The sequence below is a fragment of the Dendrobium catenatum genome, unplaced genomic scaffold, assembly GCF_001605985.2.
Source record: "Dendrobium catenatum unplaced genomic scaffold, ASM160598v2 fragScaff_scaffold_156, whole genome shotgun sequence".
Lineage (NCBI taxonomy): Eukaryota > Viridiplantae > Streptophyta > Magnoliopsida > Asparagales > Orchidaceae > Dendrobium > Dendrobium catenatum.
Genome location: NW_021318618.1, coordinates 11,372,799 through 11,399,652, shown reverse-complemented (window position 1 = coordinate 11,399,652; position 26,854 = coordinate 11,372,799). Strand labels below are relative to the sequence as shown.

At 34.2% G+C, this 26,854-nt stretch overlaps 1 protein-coding gene across 3 annotated transcripts; it reads right to left on the bottom strand.

Moving 5' to 3' along the window:
• Positions 1 to 5,053: 5,053 nt before the first annotated feature.
• Positions 5,054 to 21,762, bottom strand: LOC110096221 (AUGMIN subunit 5). 3 transcript variants are annotated; one of them, XM_020822063.2, is made up of 10 exons: positions 21,216 to 21,762; positions 20,065 to 20,607; positions 16,077 to 16,218; positions 13,782 to 13,958; positions 9,353 to 9,562; positions 8,260 to 8,445; positions 7,248 to 7,407; positions 6,481 to 6,670; positions 5,729 to 5,861; positions 5,054 to 5,334 (listed from the first exon to the last, which is right to left on the bottom strand). In XM_020822063.2, exons 1-10 carry the CDS (start codon positions 21,710 to 21,712, stop codon positions 5,203 to 5,205), a joined length of 2,370 nt encoding a protein of 789 aa, XP_020677722.2. In that variant the 5' UTR covers positions 21,713 to 21,762; the 3' UTR covers positions 5,054 to 5,202. The 3 variants fall into 3 exon arrangements, with proteins under 3 accessions (XP_020677722.2, XP_020677720.1, XP_020677721.1); XM_020822061.2 differs by having other exon boundaries at positions 6,481 to 6,667; XM_020822062.2 differs by having other exon boundaries at positions 6,481 to 6,661.
• Positions 21,763 to 26,854: the final 5,092 nt, after the last annotated feature.

Below are 26,854 nucleotides of genomic sequence, written 5' to 3'. Positions count from 1 at the left end.
TATGAAAGATTTCTTATCTTACAATTATTTATTGCTCCAAAATCTTTGTTAGGTAATTGGTTGATAGTAATCGTTCTATTTAATAAATTGTTTCAAACAAATAAATAGATAATAAAAAGGAACATTACTCATTTTTGTCTGTTGATTGAGAGCTTAAGCTTTCAACTAAGAGGTCTTCAGTTCGAGTCTTTGTGTATCCGTTGTGTGTGAATTTGTCTTAAATAGCCTAAATGTTCAAAAATTAATAATAATAAAAGGATGATTAAATGGTTCCTGAACAAAATTAATGTGGTTAGACAGGGAAAAAATTAAATTAACATTAATTAAATTGTTTTTTATATTTAATTATTTAACTGAATAAGAGGATATTTTTTTAATTAATTGGCTTATTTTAACTTAAAATTTGATAATCCATACACTGCGAAGTGTTTTATAATTCTGGATATTCATTAGGAAATAAAATATTAAAATCCTATTTGACCATTTCCGAAAACTTATTTGTTCGTTACCGAAAAATCCGACATATTTGTTGTCGACCCTTCTTCCTATATATGTGCCTTCATTTCAATCTCTGGCCAGCTACCACGGCCCCTTCTCTCTCTCTCTCTCTCTCTCTCTCTCTCTCTCTCTACACACACTAATACACATAAAAAATTATCTTGATGGGGCACGAATCACGAGGCAAAATCAAGTTAGAAACTTTTAGAATTAAATTTGAGATCATTTGAACTCCGATTTCAACAAACATATAGTCGAATCGAACCTATCAAAAATACGAACCTAACGACTCCAAATTTGACTCAATATGAGCCAAAAGACCCGAAGCACATTGTGAAAGTTCAAACTATAATTTGGATTAGCAAACGGTTTTCAAACTTTTTTTTATTTTGGTTAAAACCCATGCCACAGAGGGGACTATGCGTTAATATCAAAAAAAAGTTACAAGGTTCTTAATAGGAACCTCCCGCTTCCTAAAGCACAAAAGAGCTACAAAAAAATCATTAAAAAAATCTAAAAGCCGGTGGTTCCTAATACTAACAATTACATAAAAACCTAATAACATGCTAGAGCTGTAAGATATCAGCACCCAAAAAAGGAGTTGAGAAATAAAAGCAGTAGAAATACAACTCCTGCAAAAATCTAAAACAAACCTCCACCACTTACGTAACTTCAAACCGCACTGCTCCCTATCAGGATGAAAAGATACAGAATTTGTGCTCCACACCTGAAAAGATAAAAAACAAACGGTTTCCAAACATGACATGCTTATAGTCGAATTGAGTGACTCGACGAGACAAATCCAACGAGGCCAAGATCACCAAATTCTAAAATCATTAAGATATTCAAGTGCCTAGTAAACGGTTCATGATCAAGGGGAGCAACATCGTTCATCCATTCAAACCACACTCAACTTACCCTTGATCTCCCTCCTATTTACTGGTCATGTCAATTTTACAAAACTATAAATAGACCACTCATTTCTCATAGAATGAGACCCAAACAAGGAAGATAAGGAAGAATGGAAACTTGAGTTCTCTTGCCACCAACCTCCTCGGCCATTGCCGGACTTCAACCGAGCCATCAATTGATGTCGGACTGCCGCCCAACTGCCGATTGACACCGGATTTCCATCCGGCCACCGGACTTCCACCCGACTACAAATTGATGCCGAATTTCTGCCCGGTCACAAATTGACTCTGGACTTCCGTCCGACCTTCAGATTTCAACATGATGGTTGATTATTATAATATAATCATCCTCAATTTCAAGGACGAATTAGACTATTGTGATTTACTCAAACACTATTGAAATCATTTCAACTGTCTGTGGCCCCGTGATTTTTCCTTTTTCCTGAGTTTCCACGTAAAAATTCTAATTTCTTTTTCTTCTGTTTGTATGCTAGATATCCGTAGATAACTAAGACAAAAAAAAAAATCTAACTCTACCATCACATATATTCTAGCCCCCAACAATATATATAATCAAAATTTATGATTTTACTGAAACCTTTCAAAATATGCAACATACTGCCATTCGAAAACTGCTATTTCCAATAACTAACTGCGACAGTTGAAGAACCTAATGAAAACAAGTGTGGTACCCTAAATATTTTTTATAAAAGACAAACATTCTTTTACAAATAATAAGCCGAATTTACAAATAATTTCATTTAGAATTCTTGCTATAAAATTAAGAAATGAGGACAACAAGAAGCAAAAAAAAAATCAAATATATTATAAAAGATCTCATAATTACATAAAATCAAGATAGAGATTGTATCATGCAGTTTATTGCCTGAATTGTTGCAATATTTAATATAATTTAAGCATTATTTTTTTCTTTTGTGATGAAAATTAATATTATTTTATATGAAAATTATAGATGGAAGAATTGATCAAAGCTATATATGCAGTAAGGTTTTAACTAAAGTTTCCAGTGTATCAAGTAATTAATAAAAATAAAAAATATATATTATTATTATTTATTGATTGAGACCTTTAAGAAATTCAACTCCATAAAATAATTAATGATTTTCAATATATTTTTTGGTCTTATCCTGAAATTTAAAAATTATAAAATAAGCCTCAAGGCTTTGAAATTGTCAACCTAGGTAAAAAATCCAATGCACTTGTTGTGCTGAGAAAAATATATGAAACATGAATCAGAGCCGTTCAATATGCTTTAATGTTTGTCACCCACATTATTGGATAGAGTAATATTACTCGAATAACAAGCATTGATTCAATGATTTTTTTATTAGGGTTCAAATAATAGAAAAAATCAAATGAAATTTAATATTTACAAACTAATCATATAATCATATGAGATAATATAATGAATATGAAAAATATTCTTGGGAATATCTCAAGATTAATTCCCCTATGTTTTTATCCATTATTTATAAAATAATTAATATTATGTTCTTCAACTCATAGTTCAAAGAAAATGATTTTTTTTTGGAACGAAGTGAGTACAGTTGAGAACACCCAACCCATACTCGATTCGTCTCGAACGATAGCGCCTCTTAAGTGGGCCAAATCAAATGTGCGTCAATCAAGTGTCTGGGTGAGTGCCTCTTCTAGGTCTGTCGATGGCTAGCCATGCCGTCAAGCGCCCTTTCTTGGTAGCAGCAGGCGGATTCCCCCTTCCCAATGATAAATTTTTAAAAAATATTATATATATAACTAATCATATTTTTAAGGTCTCTTTATTTTTATTATTACCAGCAAATTCAAAAAGTTTTATATTTATAATCAGTTGTTATTAAAATAAGCAATAGTAAAAAATTATGAAAATAACCCGGTGATCTATTATATACTTCTTATATATTTTTATTTTGTTAATTTTTATGAAAAGATATTCATTCTTACCCAAATCATTAATATAATCATCATCTATCCTACTCATCGCTCTATGTGGCGAATCAGATCAGAATGATCCATTCAAAATCATATAATCTCTTAGATCAGATTGAGAAGATAAGATAAATAATTAGATTGAGAAAACAAATAAAATAAAGAGTCAAAGCATTAATTGTCATATAAATTTTATATTTGAGCAAATATTATATGGACAAAAAAATTGAATGTAGATATGAAACAAGATTAAAGTTGAAAGGGTAATTTTGTTGGCATTAAAAATAAAATTTAAATGAAATTCAGGCTTAGCAACAGCTTAAATAAGTTGATCATGACTTAAGCTTCGTTTGGGACGACTTTTTTTACTGCTTCTTAGAGCAGCTTTATAATAAAAAATTAAAGCTGCTTTAAAAAGCAGTAAGAAAACTATCCCAAAAGAAGTCTTAGTCAAGAAAAACTCTATGTCAACCCTGATCCTAAATCAAGCCTATCACAAATTAATCAGAAGCTAAGAAATAGTAAGCATTTAATTACAGATTAGTAAATCCATAATTAAACCAAGGAGAGCTTAATGAGGATTTGGTCAATACCGAACCATTGCTTGAGAAGAAATTAACCAACCCAAATCAAGTTAATTATGACTTGACTAGAGACTTAATGGTAATTAAAACATATTTAAATTGGATTAATATTGACCTAGACCAAGACTTGTAAGTCTTAGTAAAGCTCTTAAGCAAAATATAACCCTCCTTCCTTATAATTAACCAAGCTTTAATCCCCTTAATTAATTAACCATGTTGTGTGTGTGTGTTTTTTTTTATTGAATTTAGAAAACTTGGGAATTACTCTTACAATATGGAATTGGATGAAATTATTATTTTATATAAACTCGCTTTGGTAAATCAATAAAAGCGTTTTTTTATTATAAAAAATATTATTTTTAATAATCATCACTTGATTATTATAAAAGTAATAATCTTCTAATCCTTTTCATTTCAACTTCACATTGATTCATGCAAAATGCAAAAGAGAATGCAACTATCAAACATTCATAAATCAACAGTGAAACATATTTATGTGCGGACACCAACAGTCCAAAGGCCAATCAGGATGCGCCACATCACCTTTTTGCTGTTAACTGGGTGACGTGATGCATCATGATTCGCCTCCGGACAGTCCGATGACCGCACAGAATAATTCCCCCACTAGATGGGGGTCAGCTAATCAAACAAATTTTAATTTTTCAGCTGATAAAATTTGACTAAGCTTTATGCCATCTACACCCTTAAAACAGTACCTATTGAGTAAACCAACCATTAACAACCTTCACAACAGCTTTACAGAACTCATACTGTCAATACATATTTTCTGTATCATTCACAAATACAATCCACATCTGAAAACCTGCCAGCTAAATCAACTCAAAATTAACAAAGGTTTTGTTCTTTGTTTGAGACAGCTTTCTCACTGTTTTATAAAGTAACATTTTAATATAAAAATTTAATGAATTTGAAATTTTTTAACTAGAAAATTGTTTTAGAAAACAATAAGAAAGTTGTCCCAAACGAAGCCCAAGAACATTTTCGAGGCAGCTTATATTCAGAGTAGTTAAAACTCAAAATCAAATACATTTTGATGCCAAGCATCAAAAAAAATTGGGTGAAGATATCCTGATTCAAATTTGATCAAAAGGAGATTTTTAATTATTGAATTTACTTTGAGATGAATGCAGTAGTGCTATGATTTTCAACCAAAATACAATACAAGCTACAGCAAATATAATATACGCAAATTAATTTTCAATGAATATGATCACAAGAGGTTTAGGGTTTAGGAAACTAACTTAAAGGAGTTCCTTGTCATAAAAAGCCATCTGGAGCTTCTTTACATGGTTGAGCCAAGTGCTAACATTCTGCCCGTCAACAGTTACCCAGTCCACAACGGTTGCCGCCGGCTGCTCCCACCACTCATCAACCTGTCAATTGCCACAATCTATTTATACCCATGATACACAAACAGAACTTTTTTTAGAGAGAGAGAGAGAGAGAGAGAGAGGGGGAGCAAGAGAGAGAGAGGAGCAAGAGAGAGAGAGCAAGTATTGAAAAAGTAAAGGACTTAGATACATACTAAAATTTTTATATATTTACATATCTAAACATTCATATTTACTATGATATTCTTCTATCTAAATCACATCAAAAATATCACTATCATTGATATACTTGAAGTGAAATCACTTCTTCATATAAATGCTTTGATATAATTTAGATACTAATTTGTTATATAAGTAAATATAAAGATTTGAGAATTAGATATATAAATACATAATAATTTATGAAATGTATGTCAATGTGTTTAACAAATATTACCAAACCCCTGACGCGCTGGCAATCTTCCAAACATCTTTGAGCATCCACAATAGCATTTCGGAGCTCAGGTAGCCATTTTTCGGTGACAAGTTTCTCTTGCTCCGCAGCTAACTTTAGACAATGATTGCCCATCCTACAAATTACAAGGATAAATCAGTATCTTCAAGTTCTTTGATATATGATGTCTTTTGATCTATTGAATAAAAAAAATTCATGAAAACAAGAGAAGAATTCACTAAAGATGGTCTAACGGGACAGCAAAAATTTGAAATTTTTTAATCAAATACACCAAAAGGCGTACTTTATAGAGCAAGCATGGAGTATTAAAGTAATAAAAATTATCTGATAATGACTACATTCAACAAGCATAGAAATGTTTTCTTTTCTTTGATAAACACAGTAACACATAACAATAACTAATACTTCTGAAGCAAGGTTTTAAATATCAGTTTTGGAGGTTTGAACCATCTGTAATGCTATGGTTTAATGGTTCAACAAAATCGAAGCTTTAACCTCCAGTTGTATTTTTTAAGTTTGTGAAAATAAAATATAATGAATACATTAAAAGCACATAAATGTGTTTAATGGAAAAATACCATAGAAGAATTTTATAAGCATGTACCTAGAACTAGATGCCGTTTAGAAGCAGGGTAATTAAGCTTCAATATTAACAAATAATAAAATATAGGGAACAAATTTTCCCTTCTATGATTGCATCCAAACTTGGCTTAAAAAAAAAAACAAAGTTCTACCTTTCATATTCTTGTTGAACACGATGAGCACGGCTTAACAAAGCTCGGCCATTGTCAACAAGATCTCGTTGTGTATGAAATAGATTGATAGTCTTTGACAAATTTTCTAATATGCTAGCCTCAGAATCCCAGGGTTTTATGCAAAAGTTCAATGCTTCCAAGACAGATGTTAGGCCATCATCTGTTCCTTCTAGCAACAAATACAAACTATTAGTTCATAATAACAACAACAACAACAACAACATCAAGCCTTTATCCCACTACATGGGGTCGGCTACATGAATCCTTTTTCTCCATTGTGTCCTATTAAAAGTCAAATTCTCGTTTTAAATCTAATAAAGAAAGGTCATTCCTAATATTTTCTAACAAAGCCTTTTTAGATCATTCCTAATATTCTCGTTTAAATCTAAATACAAACTATTAGTTCAACAAAAATAAAACTAAAAACCTTTAAGTAAAATGTTATCTCTGAATAAAGCTATGTTGTAAATCTTTGCTTACGAGAATTGTTTTTTAGCCTCATCTTAATTATGAACTGAATTGAACTTGGACAAGGAAAGAGTGATTTCAGCAACAGTAATAATTGCCCCAAAGAAAAAAACCAGAGCAAACTCTTTTATTTGTTGATTAGTTTTTTGTTTTTCAAAGCTTATTGTGAATCCAAACTTCCTCAATGAGTGCGCTATGTCAGTCCACTCTTAATCAAGACAAGATGATCATATGATGCAATTGGTTTGTAGGCTACATCACAGCTAATCAGAGCTTACCGCAATAATACTGAAGGGCAGCAGAAATACGGCAAATCGATGGCACAGCAGATGGGTCTCCAGCACCAGCTCTTGCTGTTAATAAGGATGCATTTTTTTCTGCGGCAGCAAGGGCTTCAGGACCCATAGCTCCAGTAGCACCAAGAGACTCGACTAGGGCCTGCCCATGTAAAAAACAACATCGTTAAGATCCCATGGCCAATATGCATAAGCATAATGCAATTAGACAAAAATAAATGTCATAAATAAAATTAAAGATTACAGAGAAGAACATTAAACACGGGGAGATCTGATAGGAAACATTTGTAGATCTCAAGTTTTTACTATCAATCTTCGGAAAACAGCGAGATTTCTCAACACAAATCCACACAAAACCACAAGAACAGTAGATAATTTGTATTATTTGATGAAAGGGAAACGAAAAATAGCAAGATACAATTGATCCTCTATTCAAGAGGATGATCGATCTCTCCCAAATCTCTAGACGCTGCTAGAGCCCAAAAACAACCTAAACCTAAGAGATCTCAAATTTAGCCCAAATTCAAGATGAAATCCTAACCCTTACAAAAGGAACTATTTAAAGCAAAGAAGATTATAAAATCCCTAAACAACCCGTAATTCAAATTTTCCCTCCCAAAGTAATATTTAATTGAGTTGTTCCCTCCCAATGCAATACTTAATTAAGTTGTTCCCTCCCAAAGCATTATTTAATTGAGTCCCTCCCAAAGCAATATTTAATTGAGTTGTTCCCTCCCAAAGTAATATTTAATTGAATCCCCTAATTCAAATTGGAGTGGTCTAACAAGATCCTCCATATCAGATGGAATGCTCATTCATTTGAGGGAATAAGACAAAACCCAGGTGCTTAAACAAGTGCTAGCATCAATAAATGAGTTCTAACTTCTAAGCCTATCTTGCGCTGCATTTTATATGAAACAAAATTAACTTTTGATTTTGTTGACATGATTTGGCTGCTACAAACTTAAATAAAAAACTGATGGGAATTATTAACCTGAGGTGTTGATGGCAGCATATATAATCTATTATCCAGGCTCTGATGGAAGGCAGACAGCTCTTTCTCTATCAGATCCTTTGCGCTTGATGAAATATCAACCACAGCAGTGCATGCTGGAATGATTGTCCTTGCTGCATATTCTCGTGCAGCTGCTGGTTGGTGTTCCCAGAATTCAGATGCATTCTACAGCCAGTACAAATATGAAACCAAATTATTCTAGAACAATGTAAACATCAGTATTATCTGAGAAGTTCGTATAATTTCTCATTATCAGGAAATATATCTAAAGCAATCTCAAACAATCTAGTTTACCAATTAAACTGCAATTTTGGAAGGATCGCCTGGTATATTCGTGACATATCAAGGCCTCACATTTATAAAGCAGAAAAAGGCTGCATCTTTTTTTTTTTTTAATCTTTTTAGAAAATAACATTGAGATTTGCATGCAAACTAACAAGAGGAGATGAGCTCGCCTAATTCTTTTTGCAGCTGGTTTCACTTCCGAAGAATCGATTGCTTGACAGTATGAGGACAAACTAGCATGATAGATCGTACAGAAAATTATTTTAGTTAATTGGCTTTCCTAAATGTTTGCAAGAAATTTAACTAATGAATCTAGGGCTAAGATCAACCTCAACAAATTTCTTGCCTATAGGCAGCTCCAGATCCGAAGGAATTTATAGGCAATTCATTCCATAATCATAGACAAAAAAAAAAACTTTTGAATCATTTCCGCAAATTAAAAGAAATGAAAGTCATTCGACAATTTTGTATGAACCATACATGTAAATACAACAAATGGGCGTGGACCCAAACATGAACACAACAAATCTTTAAATATTAAGGCATGCCGTTTTTAGGATACAATGTTACTAGTGAAGCAGTTTGAGAGAAAAAATGGAACCACATGAATAATATAAATAAAACAATCAACAATCCAGACAAAATAACAAATAAAGAAGTCTAAAGACCTTATATTCAACAATAATTGTTCTTAGGACACAGAAAATTGCATTGAGAAAGTGCATTAAGTAAATTGTAACCATGCAAATCAAGCGAATGAGAGAGGAACAATTGCAAGATACTTAACAATGTTAGCCTGAAGTAGTGATGTATAAATGGACTCAAGTTCTGATCTGCGAGAGTCAAATTCTTCAATTTTCTTCCATTTTCTCCTCAAAGAATCCTCGGCCTCTTTCCACTCTGCACATGTATTATTCAAGCGCTGCACCTCAGATGTCAATGTATTAACGCTTGCTCTAAGTCCAGCAACATCTCGTTCCTTAGCCCAAACATCCATCTACAAAAGAATATAAAATTTAGTGCAATAATTCGATAACATTAAAACACAATTTTAAAACTTTGCAAACAATGACAATAGTTTACCCTATTTTGCGAATAAAAACAACTCATGGCATACATACCAGGATTTTCTGAAACTTTGGAGATATGCCTTGTTTCCTTGAAATCTTGGCATTACTACTAAAGTTTGTTATTCAAACGTAGTATTACTACTGATGTAATGTCAACTGATATAGTAGGACTTCATGACAAACTTTAGTAGTGATATAAGAGTTTTCAAGAAACCCACTTATATATGAGTTTTCAAGAAACCCACTTACAAACTTTAGTAGTGATATATTAGGACTTCATGACAAACTTTAGTAGTGATATATTAGGACTTCATGACAAACTTTAGTAGTGATATAAGAGTTTTCAAGAAACCCACTTACAAACTTTAGTAGTGATAAAAGAGTTTTCAAGAAACCCACTTATATATGTCAAGGTGTCAAGAAACATTGGCATGCATGCCAGGTTGGTTCTTCTTGTTAGCAAAAGATGTAAGCTATTATTCTTGTTTGCAAAGTTCTTAAATTATCATTCCTTTCACAGAAACAATAATCTAGATGGAGCTTTATACAAATAATCGAACAAACTTTGATATGTTAAAATATGCACAACATCTAAGAGCTGTAATAAAATATAAAACAATTAAGGTTGATAATTCTATTTGAATCTCAAAACTCGCTCAAGCTTAGCCGACAAAAACTTGAAAATTGAAACTAATGTATTCAAACTATATATATACTTGTATGAGAAACCTTGGTAGGGCTTCATGAGAAATAAAATATTATTTCTCATGAAGCTCAGCTAGAGTTTTGGAATATGTCCTACCCCCTTCATTGGCAATATGATTTTGCTCCATTCAATGTTGGGCGGCGGCATAGGTTTGTCGTCGACTATCACTCTTTATCTTCACCAAAAGCTTTAAATCCCTCCACTGGAAGTCATCAACAAATTAAATATTTAATTTCATAAATTCCTTTGAACTACTAAGGACCATTATAGTAAGATTTTGTTAGACCGGTCCACTGGACCGGTCCAGCCGGTCCAGGCGGGACCGGCTCACGGGCAAAATCGCGGAACAAGGCGGAATCCTGGCGGAGAACGAGCGGCCGACCGCATCAAACAGAGCGTTTTAGGAAGGATTTTTGGGGGGTTTCAAAGAGAAATTTGAATGTAGGGACTGTTTAGGGAATTCCTTTTGATTTGTATGCATTAAATAGATGTTTTTTCCTAGGGTTTGGGCATCTTGAATTTGGCTGAAATTTGAGATCTCGTAGAACTAGGATTTCTTTGGGCTCTAGCGGCGTCTAGAGATTTGGGAGAGATCGATCCTCCTCTCGAATTGAGGATCAATTGTATCTTTGCTGTTTTCCTTGATTTTCTAGTGAAATACAAGCTTCTACTTGTGTTTTTTTCTCTACGTTTTCCCTATTTCCTGCTGTTTGGCTGCTGTGGACAGCAGTTTACTGCTGAAATTTTACTGATTTTGGTGAGAAACACTTGGAAATCCAAGTGTTTCCTATCAGATTTGGACCAATTCGAATTAAGACATGTTGCCCTATTTCTGAAGGTAGCTTCAACATCAAATCTATTTTTGATGTGATCAAAGTCATGCTTCTTAAGTTGTGGAAATTTAGACTAAATAATTCTATTTTGTCTAAGTTTCTCCATGCTAAATATTATTCCCCAAAGAATTTGAGGATGGTATGGAAGGAGAATATTTAAGTCAATTTAGAGTAGCTAAACAGTATTAAAGATGAAACTAAGAATTGCAATTATTGAGAGCTAGGAAAAGAAAATATTTTGTTTGGTATGATAGGTAGGTTTGGTCCTTTTAGGCTTGGTGATATGCATTTGGTTTGAAATCATAATCTTAAGATATGTCGTTTCTTTAACAATGCAGAATAAAATAAACCTTTACTTTTAAGGTATCTCATTCTTGATGGGGTCAATAATATCACTTTCATATACCTTAATTGTAAATACAATGACATTATTTTTTGTAAACAAATGAATGAATAGTCACTCTTTTAAAGACAAATTAAAAATTATCAAACAACTAATCTATTAAGTTCCATTTGGAATAAAGCTATCCCTATATACCTGTCCATTTTCATATGAAGAATCTTCAATGGATTCATCACAATGGATAGGGTTAGCCAAAAGCTAGAAGGATCCATTTTCCTCAAATTCTCCAAAGGTTCATATTTTGAATACTCTTCCGACCTCATATGTTGTTTTATTTGGAAGTCTAGAAATATGACTACATACAATAGTATCAAAGTGGATTGAATATATATTATTAACTTGAGATGAATCTCTTGATTGATCTGAAGCTAACAACCTCTGATTGTTTCAAGGGTGTCAAGAACTTGGCTAATCACATTGTTTTTCCTTAAATAGTAAGAGGAAGCATAATATGATGGTGACCACATGGTACAATTCCCTGGCGTTACTTCAAGCTTGGGATTGATGAATGTTCCAAAGGTTCGTCAAAGGTGAGTGTTAGTGGGAGCATGCTTGAAGATGTTAAAAGGGATGTCATTTTCTGATTTTATAAATTGTTGATCAATATTTCTTCCACTAAAGTGAAATTTATGGGTTTTTTGTTTAGGCTTTAAGTATTGTATTTCAAATATTATTGCCAACAATCTTATAAAAGAGGATGTGAACATCATTATTCAATATATTTCTCATAGAAATCCTTGCAACTTGGTCACAAAATGCAATTATAAAATTATGCATAACTAATATGAAGTTAATCAAGCTGATTCTTTTCTGTTAATCTTGGATTTAAATGTAAATATATCATAATTTTTCAGGGCTATTATCCCATAGGCATTTTAAGAGGTATATTGAAGTTTGGCAAGTTGCATTACTCTTATATGAAAGCTTGATTTTTTCCATCTTGTTGAGATAGTTTTCTTTTTATTATCTTCCCGTGTTGTTGTTTTACACTTTTCCTTGTCATCTATATTGATATTATTAGATACTTTGCTCATTACTCAGTAGATAGCTAGTTTTATTTTAGTTAATTGTGGGTAGTTTTTTAGGTCAAACTATTCATTTGATGGTAGCATTAAATGGCTTCGATTGGTGCTTTTCCTAATGTTTTTGGCATGATTCATTTATTTCAAATGATGGTTTTTAATATTTTGTTATCTTATAATGTGTTCTTACATCGTTGATTTTGAAATGCGTATTTCGTTATCTTCACTTATTTAGTTTGTTGGGCATTGTGACATAAATATATGCTAGCTTTTGCATCAGCTTTGTTCTTCCTTAATTGTTTCTTATAGTGGGTTGTTGTTGTGTGCATTCTGATCTTCTTTATATATGTTTTGCATTTTATATTTACTTTGGATGAATATGATGGGTTGTTGTATTTTTATCTTGGCTAGAGTTGGGCAGTCGTGATATTTGGACTTCGCGGAATAGTTAATTAGCATATAGGTTGATGAACTAATTGTTCCTGAGAATTCTATTTGTGGTTTTTGATATTGCCGTCTAAAAGATTATTTCATTATATTATGTTTTCTAGAGACACTTGAGTATTGGTTATAGCTTACTTATATGTCCTAATATTTGGTTTTCTGTTCGGTGTGGTTGATCCAAAATATGTAGTGGTTCTACTAGATATTTTGCTTATTTCCCTATGGCTAGCTAGTTTCTTTTCGGTTGATTGTGGGTGGTGTTTCTGGTCAAACTATTTCTACGTTTTCAGCAAAAAAAATCATACTGAATCCCATTCTATAAAACGAATAAGAATTTCTGGTTCCAAACTGCTTCAACAAAAGGACCAAGTCAAATTCAATCAGAACCTAGTGATTCAGCTCTAGAAATTTAAAATAAATTACAATAGCCACCATGAAGGAAGAGGGAGAAACAGAGAACAAAAAAACAGATTATGTAAATGAATCAGGCTTTAGGAAGGATACAAGTATAATTCTCTTGATTGGAAAACTGCAGCAGTGGGGACATTTAAAGAATGGCAGCTCTGAGCATCAGATCAGAAATAGAAACAAATGATATTCCTCGCAAACATACATCTCAAAAAGTACCAAACTATGAGTGCAATAAAAAACTTTTTATATATGTAAAACCTATTTTAAGGAGTTTCTTTTTCTACTTTTTTTTCATGAACCGTTATGAGATGTTTTCATTCATATAACCTCAAAGTGTCTGACATTGCCTAGACTCTGAGAGGTTCCTCCAGCAGGTGCAGTTTGTGAGGGAGCTAAATCACTATTTCCATGCATACGTTTTATAAGCTTTTGAGTTAAGCTTTTGGCCTCCGCTGCCTTGTTTAGTGCATCTTCAGTCGCCACAAACTGCTGGACATGGGCTTTCTGCAAGCAAAAAAATGATATGTGAGGAAGTTAGTAAAAGATTGCCTATAGTGAAAAATGGTAAATCCGTGGGTAAAATATTGCTATGTAAGAGCTTCTCCCTCAGAATCTCTATTTTGAAATAATTTTCTGTCATGCTCTAAGTTGTACAGCTATGTCCAACGCTAGTTGTAGAAGTAGGGCATGTTATAGAAATTCACTCAACAAGCGCCTAATAGTCATAGATATGCATTAGTCGATGGGATAAATAAATGTAGAATCTTGACAACTTTACAAGAAGTTCACTGCAAAAAACCATTTAGTTGAGGCAAGAGGTGGAAAACTTCAGAAAATGCACATGTTTCAACAAATGCTGGAAATTTTAAAGCATGAGTGAGGAAAATAATGGTTTTGTTTACTTTGCATGATGATACTTTCTTTTTTATAATTCACACAAATGAAGTCTATATTAACAAAAGGGTCATACTTGGTCAAGAAGTATAAACATGGAGAACACATGCAAATTTAAGTAGCAAATCCGAGCTATAATATAAAAGAAACAAAATTCGTTAAGCTGGTTAAGTAGAAAAAATTGTGGGCTTCAACGTAACCAGGTTCAAATCCTTAACAGCAATCAATGCTACTAGCTGTTATTTTTTCGAGTAGCAAACATGGCAAAAGATGGCACCACATCATGGTAAAAACATTTGGTACAAAATTAAAGCTCCCGATCAAACAAATTTTTGTTCATGGTTTCAAAGTGATGGAGAGGTTGCCTCTATTATGATCTAAGCTCATGAGTTCAACAGAGAAACAAATCATCAATAATAAAGGGATATGGCTACATACAGCAAACCCTCGCTAAACCTTTACATGATAGGGATACCTCATGTGCAGAATACATAACTTTTAATCAAAATATTTTGAAGATTATTAGGTCTTTTTAATTTTTATTTCAAGAATAAAGCATAAAAAAATCAAGAACCTATGACTCTAATACCATTAGGAGAATATAATGAGAGGAAATAATCCACTCATATTTCATAAATTCTTTAATATATGGCAATATATAGATTGATCTAGGAATAAAATTTATAATTATAAAAATAAATAAATATGTTAAAATATTATGGGTTTCCTTGCTTCGCATGAATACATAGGATCTTAATTTTCTTCTTTTTCATGAATCTATGAGATCATGATATCCTTGTCATGAATTAGTGAGATCTTGATTTCCATCTTTAGCATTAAATCCATGATTCCACACAAAGATCCATAGCACATGCATGCCTTCAAAGAATTCCAAGCAACACAAGTCTAACTCCTCAATTTGAGAAGATAATGTGTGCATGAAGGAAAATCCCCAGAAACTATATATCACGATGCTCACACTCTATAGGGAAACAAAGTTTTTTATAGCCTTGAAATGCAGTAAATTAGAAATCAACAAATTGAATGACCATCGTAATGAATAAATATTTGATATAGGACAATTGGGTGCAAGCATACAAGCACTTACTCAAAAAGCTCGAACTAATAAAGCTTAACCAAAGTTTTATAGACAGAAGCCCGAGTACCCACAAGTTGAATGAATCCACATCGCCCATGACAATTGTCAAGGCAGTCAAATGCAGGTCCATTACTCGTTCACCAAGGACTACAAGAGAAGTGATCAATACTATTGCATCATCTTGAAAATCCTCTATCATTCTCTCAATCATGGTTGTGCAAAATGCACCACCTGAAATGGGACAAATTGGTGCAAGCAACTACACAGGCTTAAACTTATTTAGAAGAGGCAACCAAAGATTTATAGCCAAAGATAAAGCTATCCATAGTTATGGGTGTCCACACTGCCACTAACTTAACAGGCAATCAAGGTCAAATGCAGGTTCATGATTCAACTGCCCACCTTGAACACAAAAGTCAGAGATATTATCTTTTCTTTTTGACAATTTTGTAGGATATAATTCATAGAAAAATACAAGCATCATATGAGCCTATATTGTAGGAAAAAATAGACCTTTTTTTTTCAAAGGTTCCAAAAGGATGAAAGCAATAAAGCAACAGATGTCAATCAACATAATTAACAAGATTTAAGTATTTTTTTAGGGGAATGAGAAGTCTAAGCAGGCATACTTGTCGTTCAAGAAGTTGATTATAAGTTCCCTTTATTGATACATCTCTTCCACTCCTTGGACTACCATAAACTTGATATGGAAATGGTGAGCTTGCATCTGAAGCTGCTGCATCTGTTACTCGATCATTCTCATATTTATACCTAATTGGACAAGGCAAAAGTCCTGTTAACCTAGCAGTTCAACAAATCATTTAACTTTTAGTGGATATTGAAGAAAAAAAACAGCAAAAATTCATAAAAAACTGCAATTCTCAACAGATATTACATATAAGGATGTTACTCAAAAGCACAATTAACAGATGGAAACTATAAAACAGACTACGATGGTGATCACTAATAGTCCTTAAAAGACTAACCTACCAAACCAGGCATATGAAATAGCTAAATAATAAGAATAACACTAACAGTAAGTACAGGGGACAAAATTTAACTGTCACAGTCCCCATAGAATTATCAATATACTAACTCAATAAGCAAGACAGTATTTTTTTTTCTCTAGAATGTTCAGTTATAAAGTTCAAAACAAGGTTGAAAGGAATTAAAATTTCCATAATAGAAAGCTTCCCTTCACCAATTTATTCCCAAATTATTCCAAAAAAAACAAAAAAGTTGATTGAATGCCTAAATTGGTTCAAATATGACAAGCTGAGAGACTAAGGCTTCATTTGGGATAGCTTCTTATTGCTTTCTAAAGTAGCTTTCAAATACAAAAATTTCTTAAAAGAGCAAAAAAATAGTGTTAAAAAGTTGTCCCAAAGGAAGCCTAAATTGAACATCTTACAAGTTTGGGACTAAAATAAACACACCTAATAAGTCTATAGTCCTATTTTATCATTTAAACTCTTTAATTTTATATTTCTAGAGTTTTCAAAAAGTTTTACTTTATAGCATATTTCTTCTCATGTAACATTAAAACAAAAAGACATATTCAAACCCATAAAAGAACATCATTCATCCTCACCACAAGACCTGGAAGTTCAGCCCCTGCATCTTTTGACTGCTCATTCATGATAACAGATGTATCTTCTATCAGATCTACATCAACAATTTACTATTTTTAAGGAAAAATCATCTGCATTGGCTGGATCCCAATATCTCAGTAGTGCTTTATATACTCACACTTGCCTTACTAGTTAAACCTGTACTTTTACATGAATTTGTCTTTAACGAATGCCTCTAGAAATATATAATTATACCTTTAAAACTAATCATGTAAGCTCTCAATAACTGAAATAGTTCCATCAGCTAACATGAGTCAAACCATGATCAACATAATGTTTATTTCATGCAAAGCATAATCATTAAACGCGCATAGCACATCAGTAAACTAGCCTAAATATGGCAAAAGTAATAGAGAGGCAATATTCAAGAATGGTTGTGGTTTTGTTTGGAATGAAATAAGATCATAGCTACTTTCACATAGATGAACAAACGGTTCCAAAAGTGTATTGTTCATAATCATACACCGTAGTTGTGCACTTAGAATACCAGCTTACAAGCACAAGTACGGCTCAAACCATTAATTTTGTGCGCAGAAACGCAGTAAGGCCACCCTCCCAAGCATTTAATGTTCAAGGCCAAGACGGCGGCAAGGCCACCCTCCCAAGCATTTAATGTACAGGGCACATGCAACCCATATCAGAACGCCCACAATCTGCTCCCAAACGGAATATTTATAATACCCAAAATGTCCGAAATGAATGTAAGTATAAAAGTCCTCTTTTAAATTTGAACATATTGGCATATAGAAGTAAAATTCTTACTCTAACTATTTAATTAATTGTATAGTTGTTAAGTATAATTTAATTAGCAGTTAACTTAAATATTGAGTATTAGTTAAAGTATCTAATTAGCATAACTTTAATATATAGATCTTTATTACTTACGGTATTGTAGCAATTCCACTTAAATCAGCATGCATGAAGCTGATGGGATCCTATGGTTGGGAATGAATGGAAGAGTTAGTGGAGTTATGAGTAATTCCACTTAAATCAACATGCATAAAGCTGATGGGATCCTATGACTGGGAATGAATGGAAGAGTTAGTGGACTTACGAGTAATTCCACTTAAATCAACATGCATAAAGCTAATGGGATCGTATGGCTGAAAATGAATGGAAGGGTTATTGGAGTTAGGAATGTAAATATAATAATAATAATAGTATGATAAGTTTGTTCTATTGAGGCATTAGTGTTTTCTTTTCCCCACCCGTCCCTCTCTGGACATTGAACATCAGAAGTTTTCAAACCGCAAGTTAAGGAGCGGGAGTTGCTACTTGGGGGGTGGTTGTTGTAAGCTGCTGTTAAGGTAAATTTCAGAGAACACAATTAAGAAAAAAAAAAAGAAATTAAAAATGGTTACCATTACGGTTGAAATTCTGGAAGTCCGATTAAATGCTGAATTGCTTGCTAAATTAGTGTTATACTGTTTGAAGTGCAATTTTTGCTTAAGTCATCAAGATAAGGATTTAATGGAATGAGAAAGAGTACAATTGAGCTTGTATACAAGAGAAAAGGAAGACAAAGTCTAGGAGAACAAATTCCTAGTGAGGTGAGAAATCCAAACAAGGTTATAAGAATTAGTAAATGTTTTATTATTGCACTTCATCTTGATTATGTTTATGACTACATGTATTCTAGTTTATTTTAGTTATTTTGTATGAATATGGTCGTATATGTATGAAATTGTTTATGTAAAGGATAATCTTTAGCAGTATTAATGATTTTGTAAGCATAAAATGATAAATATTCATAAACTAGTGAATAAGCAAAAAGTGCAACTAAAGCGCAGCTAAAGTGCAACTAAAACGCAGCTAAAGTGCAACTAAAGCACAACAAAAGGGCAGCTAAAGGACACCTAAAGGGCAGCTAAAGGGCAACAAAATGCCAGCTTAAGCGCAACTATGTCATCAAAAGCATATGTCATTAGGGCTAAAAAAGATGACTATATAGAAAGTGAAATAAGTTATATATAGGGGATAGGCCCACATAAGTAAAGGCGAAAGACCCGACGACGTAAGCATATACTCTCAATTCTAAAAGTTGAGAAATTTGACTCAACCCTGAATGAGAGAACAACTTTCATTCTAAAAATTGTGAAGTTAGACTCAACCTTGAATTAGAAAGTTGAAATGGTGCAAAAACTTATTTAAATATGTGGAACAGTTTTGGCAAGATATATAATACTACTAGGCGCTTTCAGGCTCAATATGATATTTCAATATGTGCTTTAACTATGTTAGCATCGTTAGGTATTTTTTTAATTGTTTATTATTATTTCTTATAAATTGCTTGTGTATTTCATTGGGCCTAGCTCATTAGCAGTGGTTGTACTGCAAGAAAGGGGAATGAGCCTTTGGGATAATAAAAAGATGTGACCATTCTTTTGATGTATATACGTTTTGGGTGTGCAAAGAGATCTAAAATAAGATCTGAATGTTAGATGTACAGCCTTTTGGGTATGTGAATGAATATTAAAAATTTTAATAGAGCTTTGCATTTACTTCAATTATATTTGATGTTCATTAATAGACATTATATGCTTCCCATTATTAATTATGGAATTAGATAGGTTGGCAAGTTAGGAGAATCTAAATAGATTTATTTTACTCACTCCATTCTGAAAGTAGTGGCTCAGAATGAGTGTTAGTATGAAGGAACTGATTTAAATTTTCCTTCTCTGTTATACTCTAGATTGACCGTTAAGGGGTAAGCCAAACTGGGGTGTGACAGTATTAGTCTTTTGTTTAAGGTTCAAATGTACCAAATTATCAAAATGCAAAGGCCCTTGCATATGATATCCGGGTTTGCAAGAAGAGATGGTACTGGCATATGTTCTTATCAGTATAAAGCAAAGAAACTCTATAAGTAGTATTTAAATTAACAATTTATCACCAGCAGTAGATAATAACAATTACTGTAAGTAGCTCAGCATCATGGATGGAAAAATAACAATAAAAAACCAATGGCATGTCAATAAATAAGTACCTTAAAAGTTCCGAATCAGCACGGATATCAATCTTTTCAGTCTCCCTATGGATCAGCGAATTAAACCGCATTGCATATGTAGTGATTGACTGAAGCAACAATGAAGGATTTATCAGCGAATCAAGAATTATAGCCTTAACATCATCAGGAACTTCACCTTCTAGTTCAATGATGAACTTGGAAGCATCAACCTGTGAACTAGGATTAATTCCAGTCCCTTCATATGCAGGAAAAGTACTTTGGATTTTCTCAATCGTAAGCTTGGAAAGAGACTCGCAGGCCAATCTAATGTTTCTTTCTTGTGATGTCTCTATGAGAATGATATCATCTGATGACTTGCTACCCTTTACAGTTGAGTAAACAGCTTCTTTCTCACCATGTAAATGGATCTCATCAACAACATCAGCAGTACTGCCTGTATTCAACCTCTTAACATCCCTTGCCTGACTAACATACTGATGAAGCCGTTTTTGGTACTCTGCAAATATCTTAGCAGCCTCATCACACTGTTGATCATAGGCTTCTAACATCACCTGCTTGTGCCTTATTTGTTTAAAAAATAAAATAAAAGCTGTATCAATCAAATACAACAATATTAAAAATAGATTAGTGTGTTGTGAAATACGTGAAACCTATGAGGGTGAAAAATAGCAGAAAATGAGATCAGCGCATTAAAACACACATGAATTTTACACAGGTCCACCCAATTAATGGTCGCAATTTCACTATGGTTTGAATTTTAACTGTAGAAAATTACAAGCCTAATTCTTATTTTTACAGCACAAAATGCCTCCATCCCCTTTGGATAGAAAAACTAAGGTCAACCACAACTAAGTCTTCATAGCATGTTGTCTACATAGGGAACAAATTAAGCTCCACAACTTAACAAAGTGCTCCATTTGAAAATAATTAGTACAGACATATTAAATTCACAGATTCACCTATTCATGTATAGCTTCACATTATCCAGGAAAATGCCAGCATGAATTCCCAGTTCGCAAGCCTTAAAGTAGGAAACTCATGTTTTCATATAGCGACACAAATCTCCAGCAACACGAATAGAAAAAGTTTGATGTTTCTGAAGATTAAAAAAAATGAATGGAAAGAATTTATATACTTCAATTTATCATCAAGAGTAGCATTGCGCTCACCTAGCACTGGACCTCTCATCGAGCATTCTCTTCCGCTCCGACTCCTCCCTCGCAACATCCACCATCCGCGACTTCAGTTCCCTCCTCTGCCTCCTCACCACGCTCCTCAACCTCTCCGCCTCCTCCTCCGCCTGATCCCTTTCCCGAATGGCAATCTCCCTTCCCTCAACTGATGATCCCTCCTCGAAACCGACCTTTCCCTTCTCCTTCTCCCTCCTCCTCGCCCTCCCACCATCCTCCGGCTTCACCAACCCATGGACCAGAATATTTCGGCGAACAGTTCCGGTGGTTCTCTCCGACCGCACTCTCTGTAGGAGGAAGTTCCAGACGGTAACCATATTTCCCCGGCAGATCTTACGGATCTGATCGGCGGAGGGAAGCTGACCCGGGTAGCCCATCTCCTTCTGAAGCCAATCGAGAATATCCTCCGCCCTCGGAGTTCCGCCGCCGCCCGGAGCCTGCATCGCCGGCGCCGACGACTCGCCTCCTAAAAGCATAGAGTGAGAGAGAGGGAGTGTTTTCGTAAAAGAGTGGTAGGCGGAGCGGGCCGGAACAGTTAGAAAACTGGAATGGATGTTACTTTGTGCCGCCGGTCTGTGTTAGTTAAAGTGCATCAATGCTATGAACCGTTTGATTCATAATAGATTAATTCTAATTTTAAAGATAAATTTTCGATCTGACGGACAGTTTTTTGCCGGCCAGCCGGCCGCGAGAATTAGGAAGACGCTTGGGCTGTAAGCCAGCCTACATGACCTACCGTCCATTGATTTGAAACCTCTCTAATTACCATATTAATTGCACAATGAACAATTAACTATGATGATCTATAAGGGTAAAATGTAATCGAGCCAATGTTACAATTCATTATGCCATTTTAAGATGATTTGAGGATTGTAGTCTTGGCCTATATATATGTGGTCAGGGGTGGATTTAGCATAGGTGCCCTGGGGTAAGGTTAGGAGTGCAAACGAGTAGAGTCGAGCTCGAGTCAGAGGGTGTTCGAGCTTGGTTCAACAATCAAATACTAAGCTTGAACTCAAGTTAAGCGCAAAAGTCGAGCTCAAGCTTGACTCGCCAAGAAAAATAGCTCGTTGAGCTGCTCATCGAGTTCGAGCTCCGATCGCATACGCATTCGACCTTCCATCCACGGGATTCGTTTTCCCACCCGCATTCGGCCTTCCATCCACCCGAAGTTTCGTTCTGCCGTCGAGTTCAACCTCCGATCCCACGTCCTGCTTAGAGTTCGACCTCTGATCACGCATCCTGCGTCGAGTACGAGTTTCGTTGTTCCACCTCCGCGTCCAAGGTCTACGAGCCGCTCGACTAGTACTCGAGTCGAGTGGAGTTGTGGAGGGATGTTCGAACTTGAGCTTATAAGCCTGTCTAGCTCGAAATCCTGTTCAAGCTCAACTCGCGAGTTTGATAAGCTCGACTCGTCCAGCCCGTTGATGAGTCGAACCTGAGCCGGCTCGCCAGTCGGCTTTGTTGAGTCTATTAATTAGGTTGTTAAGCCTAAGTGATTGTCCCAAGGCTACCAAGAGGGAGGGTGAATTGGTAGTTTAAAAAATTAAAATTTAAGACCCCCTTTTTTTTTATTTTGTAGAAAAAGATTACGTCACCCGATACACAGCGGTAACTAGCACCGGTACCAAGCAAAAAATGATGTGACGCATTATAATTGGCCTGTGAATGACGTCCGGTTTCCGCACATAGTAATATATCCTCTCTCTCGGCCTATATCTCTACGACAGAAAAAATGTGGGAGTGGTATAAAGCTTTCTTTATTTAAGATCTTGAATCATTTAAAAAAACTTTCTAGCTCTATCCACACAAAAAAAAAGTTATTGATGCGAGCTAGAATATATGTGACGATAGAGTTAGAAAGTTTTCGTCTCAGCGTTGTACGGATGTCCAGCACACAAACAGAAGATGAAAGAACACCAGAATTTTAACGTGGAAAACCATGTAAAGGGAAAAACCACGGGGTCACACCCAGTTGAAAGAATTATACTAGTATTTGCTTGAGGTACAAGAGATTGACTCATATATAATTAAAATTTAGGATGGTCAGATTACAATAATACACTCCCAAATTGAAATTCAGTTACAAAAAAGAATTTGAGATTCGACGATGTTGGGTATCCGGGCTGAATCTCAAACTCATTTGGAGATCTGACAGAATTCCGGCGTCACTTGGAGATCGGGCGGAGTTTCGACGTCACTTGAAAGTCGGACGGAACTCCGGCGCCACTTGAAAGCCTGGCAGAATTTCGGCGTCACTTGGAAGTCATGTGGAACTTCGACGTCACTTGGAGATCGGGCGGAGTTTCGACGACACTTGAAAGTTAGGCGGAACTTTGTCGTCACTTGAAAGTCAGGCAGAACTACGGCTTCACTTGGAAGTCGGGAAAAATTCGGCGTCACTTGGAAATCGGGTGGAACTCTGGCGTCAGTTGGAAAATAAGCGGAACTCTGGAGTCACTTGGAAGTCGGACAGAATTATGACGGTAAGCGAGAAGGAGCTTCTTCCCTCCTTCTCTTCTTTTCTTCTTCTTCTTCTTCTTCTCTTCTCTTCTTGCTTAGGTCCCCTCTCAAGAGAAAAGAGGGTCTATTTATAATTTTTTTAGGATGGCATGACCCGTAAATAGGAGGAGGATCAAGGGCAAATGTGGAGTGGTTCGGATGGATGGCCGATATTGAATCCCTTGATCATGGATTGTTTACGAGACATTTGAATGTCTTAATGATATCAGAATTTAGTGATATTATGCTCATTGAATTTGTCTCGTTTAGCCGCTCGATTCGACTATAAACATATCATGTTTGGAAACCGTTTGGTAATCCAAATTGTGGTTTGAATCTTCCAACAACGCTTCAGTTTCAATTCAGACACATTTGGGCTCAGATCGAGTTGAATTTAGTGTCGTTGGGTTTGTATTTCCGAGACGCTCAACTCGATTATAAGTTTGTTGGAATCGGAGTTTAGATGATCCTATATTTAATTTTTGAAGCTTTCAGTCTAATTTTGCCTCGAGAATCGTGCCCGATCAAGATAAATTTTTTTATGATATATCAGTTACCCCCTATTTTCATATGTCGAAGCTCCAGGAGTCGGAAAATACGTGTCACAAACTTTGGAGAATTTTTTATGTGATTCTAAACACAAATATAATCCAATTTTTTTAGCTAAAATTCCATATGGATGGTTTTTTAATCACATCATGGGCTAAATGATGATTTGTTTGCAAAAAAATCCATACTAACAAAATTATGCCAAAGCTGTATAAAAATTGAAACAAAAAATTTCCATTGACTGATTTATAAGTAAAACATTAATAGAAGAATAAATGGAAATTACGATATGCTTTATCATAAAACTTCTTAAGGGGTTGTATAATTGTAATTTCTTTTTTTGTAATGATGTGATGATATGCAATTTGGTTTAATATTGATATGAATGCTTTATTTTTATATTGATCAAGTTTTTATAGTACTTAACTGCATAAAAATTGCACTTGATACTTTTTTTAATTTTTTTAAAGGAAGTTGATTGCGCCCAGAATATATTGATTTTCTACAACTTCAATTTTTTTTTAAAGAAATAAAAAGGTAAATTTGTATATATTTTATGACTACTTAAGTTATTTTTCATAATTGAAAATAAATTTTTATTAAGTGTTAGGAAAAATTATATATATATATAAAAGAAATTTGGGTATACCAGACTACAAGTAAACCATCAAGCCAATTAAACAAGTTGAGTTCGAGCTTTTCAAACGAGCTTGATCTTGAGCTCGAGCTTTCGAGTTGAGCTCAAGCTTGATATTTCTTAAACAAGTCGATCTCGAGCCCACTCAACAAGCTCGAACTCAAGCTCGAGCTTGAGCTAATTAAGGGTTAAATGAGTCAGGTTTGATAAGACAGATATTCGACTCGACTCGACATTTTCAAGCTGCACAATGTAGAATGTTGATTAAAACATGCAAGAGCATGAAGTGTCAAAAGGAAAAAAAACTGCTTGAGAAAGTACTCTTTCTAGTCATGATTAAAGCCAAAGGGGAATCCTTAAATTTGGTGACAAATCGTAGCGGCTAGAAAAGAAAAATAATAATACAACACAACAACAACAAATCTCAGGGGCGGATCCAGCTCCTTTTTTTAGGGTGGGAAAAAAAAAATTGGGATGGGCAAAGATGCTTATGATTGATAAAATTAGGATAAAAAAAATTTTTTAGGGGGGCAAAATGCGCAAAATACCCAAAATATTCTAAAAAATTACCTCTAAATATTAAAAAAAAAATTGAGGGTGGGCGCCAATGTGGATCCGCCTATGACAACAATAATATAAAGTATTTATCCCACTATGTGGGATTGGCCACATGAATCCTTTTTCTCCATTGTATCCGATTAAGTCAGATTCTTAATTAAATCTAATAAAGAAATGTCATTTCTAATACTTTCTAACCAAGTCTTTTTAAGTCTACCTCCACCTTGCTAGGAATTTTGTACGTGTCTAATGACTAACCTTAAGGGAAAGTTTTCTCTCGTTATTGGTAGGGATAATTAACCATGGGTACTTGTGTCTATAAGAAACTTAGAACTAGATTATAAAGTCATCACAAAATGAGGGCAAGATCCATGGGAGTACTTTATCTCAAATTATTGTTTAAAACCATAGTATTTTAAAACTTTTAGAGGGGAACTTATAAGTAACTGTTGGCAGATATGTTCGGAGTCCAAGGGGGCAGTGCCCCAAGTGGGTTTTTGGAGGCAGTGCCCTAAGAACAATTTTTGACTTACTATTTATCGATTTTTGTATTTGGTTCAACATTCTTTAACATTAACACCTTTACAAAATGTATTTAATTATACTGTGGGCAATTGTTTATACTGTGGAAATTCCTAGCAATTGTTTAAATCTAATAAAGAAATGTCATTTCTAATACTTTCTAACCAAGTCTTTTTAAGTCTACCTCCACCTTGCTAGGAATTTTGTACGTGTCTAATGACTAACCTTAAGGGAAAGTTTTCTCTCGTTATTGGTAGGGATAATTAACCATGGGCACTTGTGTCTATAAGAAACTTAGAACTAGATTATAAAGTCATCACAAAATGAGGGCAAGATCCATGGGAGTACTTTATCTCAAATTATTGTTTAAAATCATAGTATTTTAAAACTTTTAGGGGGGAACTTATAAGTAACTGTTGGCAGATATGTTCGAAGTCCAAGGGGGCAGTGCCCCAAGTGGGTTTTTGGAGGCAGCGCCCTAAGAACAATTTTTGACTTACTATTTATCGATCTTTGTATTTGGTTCAACATTCTTTAACATTAACACCTTTACAAAATGTATTTAATTATACTGTGGGCAATTGTTTATACTGTGGAAATTCCTAGCAATTGTTTAAATCTAATAAAGAAATGTCATTTCTAATACTTTCTAACCAAGTCTTTTTAAGTCTACCTCCACCTTGCTACTCCCACTCAACCAACCGGGGATCCTACCTCTTCCATCTACTACCCAAAATTGTAATAATTATTGGAATACTATTTGGGGTTAGAGTTATAGTTCTACTCTATAAAATGAGATAGCTGAAATTTATAATCCTTTTTTTTATTTAAATATAAATAATTAGAATTA

Coding starts and splice junctions, on each gene's coding strand:
- LOC110096221 (XM_020822063.2), bottom strand. CDS start 21,712: ATGCTTTTAGGAGGCGAGTCGTCGGCGCCGGCGATGCAGGCTCCGGGC. Junction 8,446..9,352: donor CACTACTTCAGGCTAACATT/GTTAAGTATCTT, acceptor TACTGGCTGTAG/AATGCATCTGAATTCTGGGA. Junction 7,408..8,259: donor TGCTGCCATCAACACCTCAG/GTTAATAATTCC, acceptor TTACATGGGCAG/GCCCTAGTCGAGTCTCTTGG.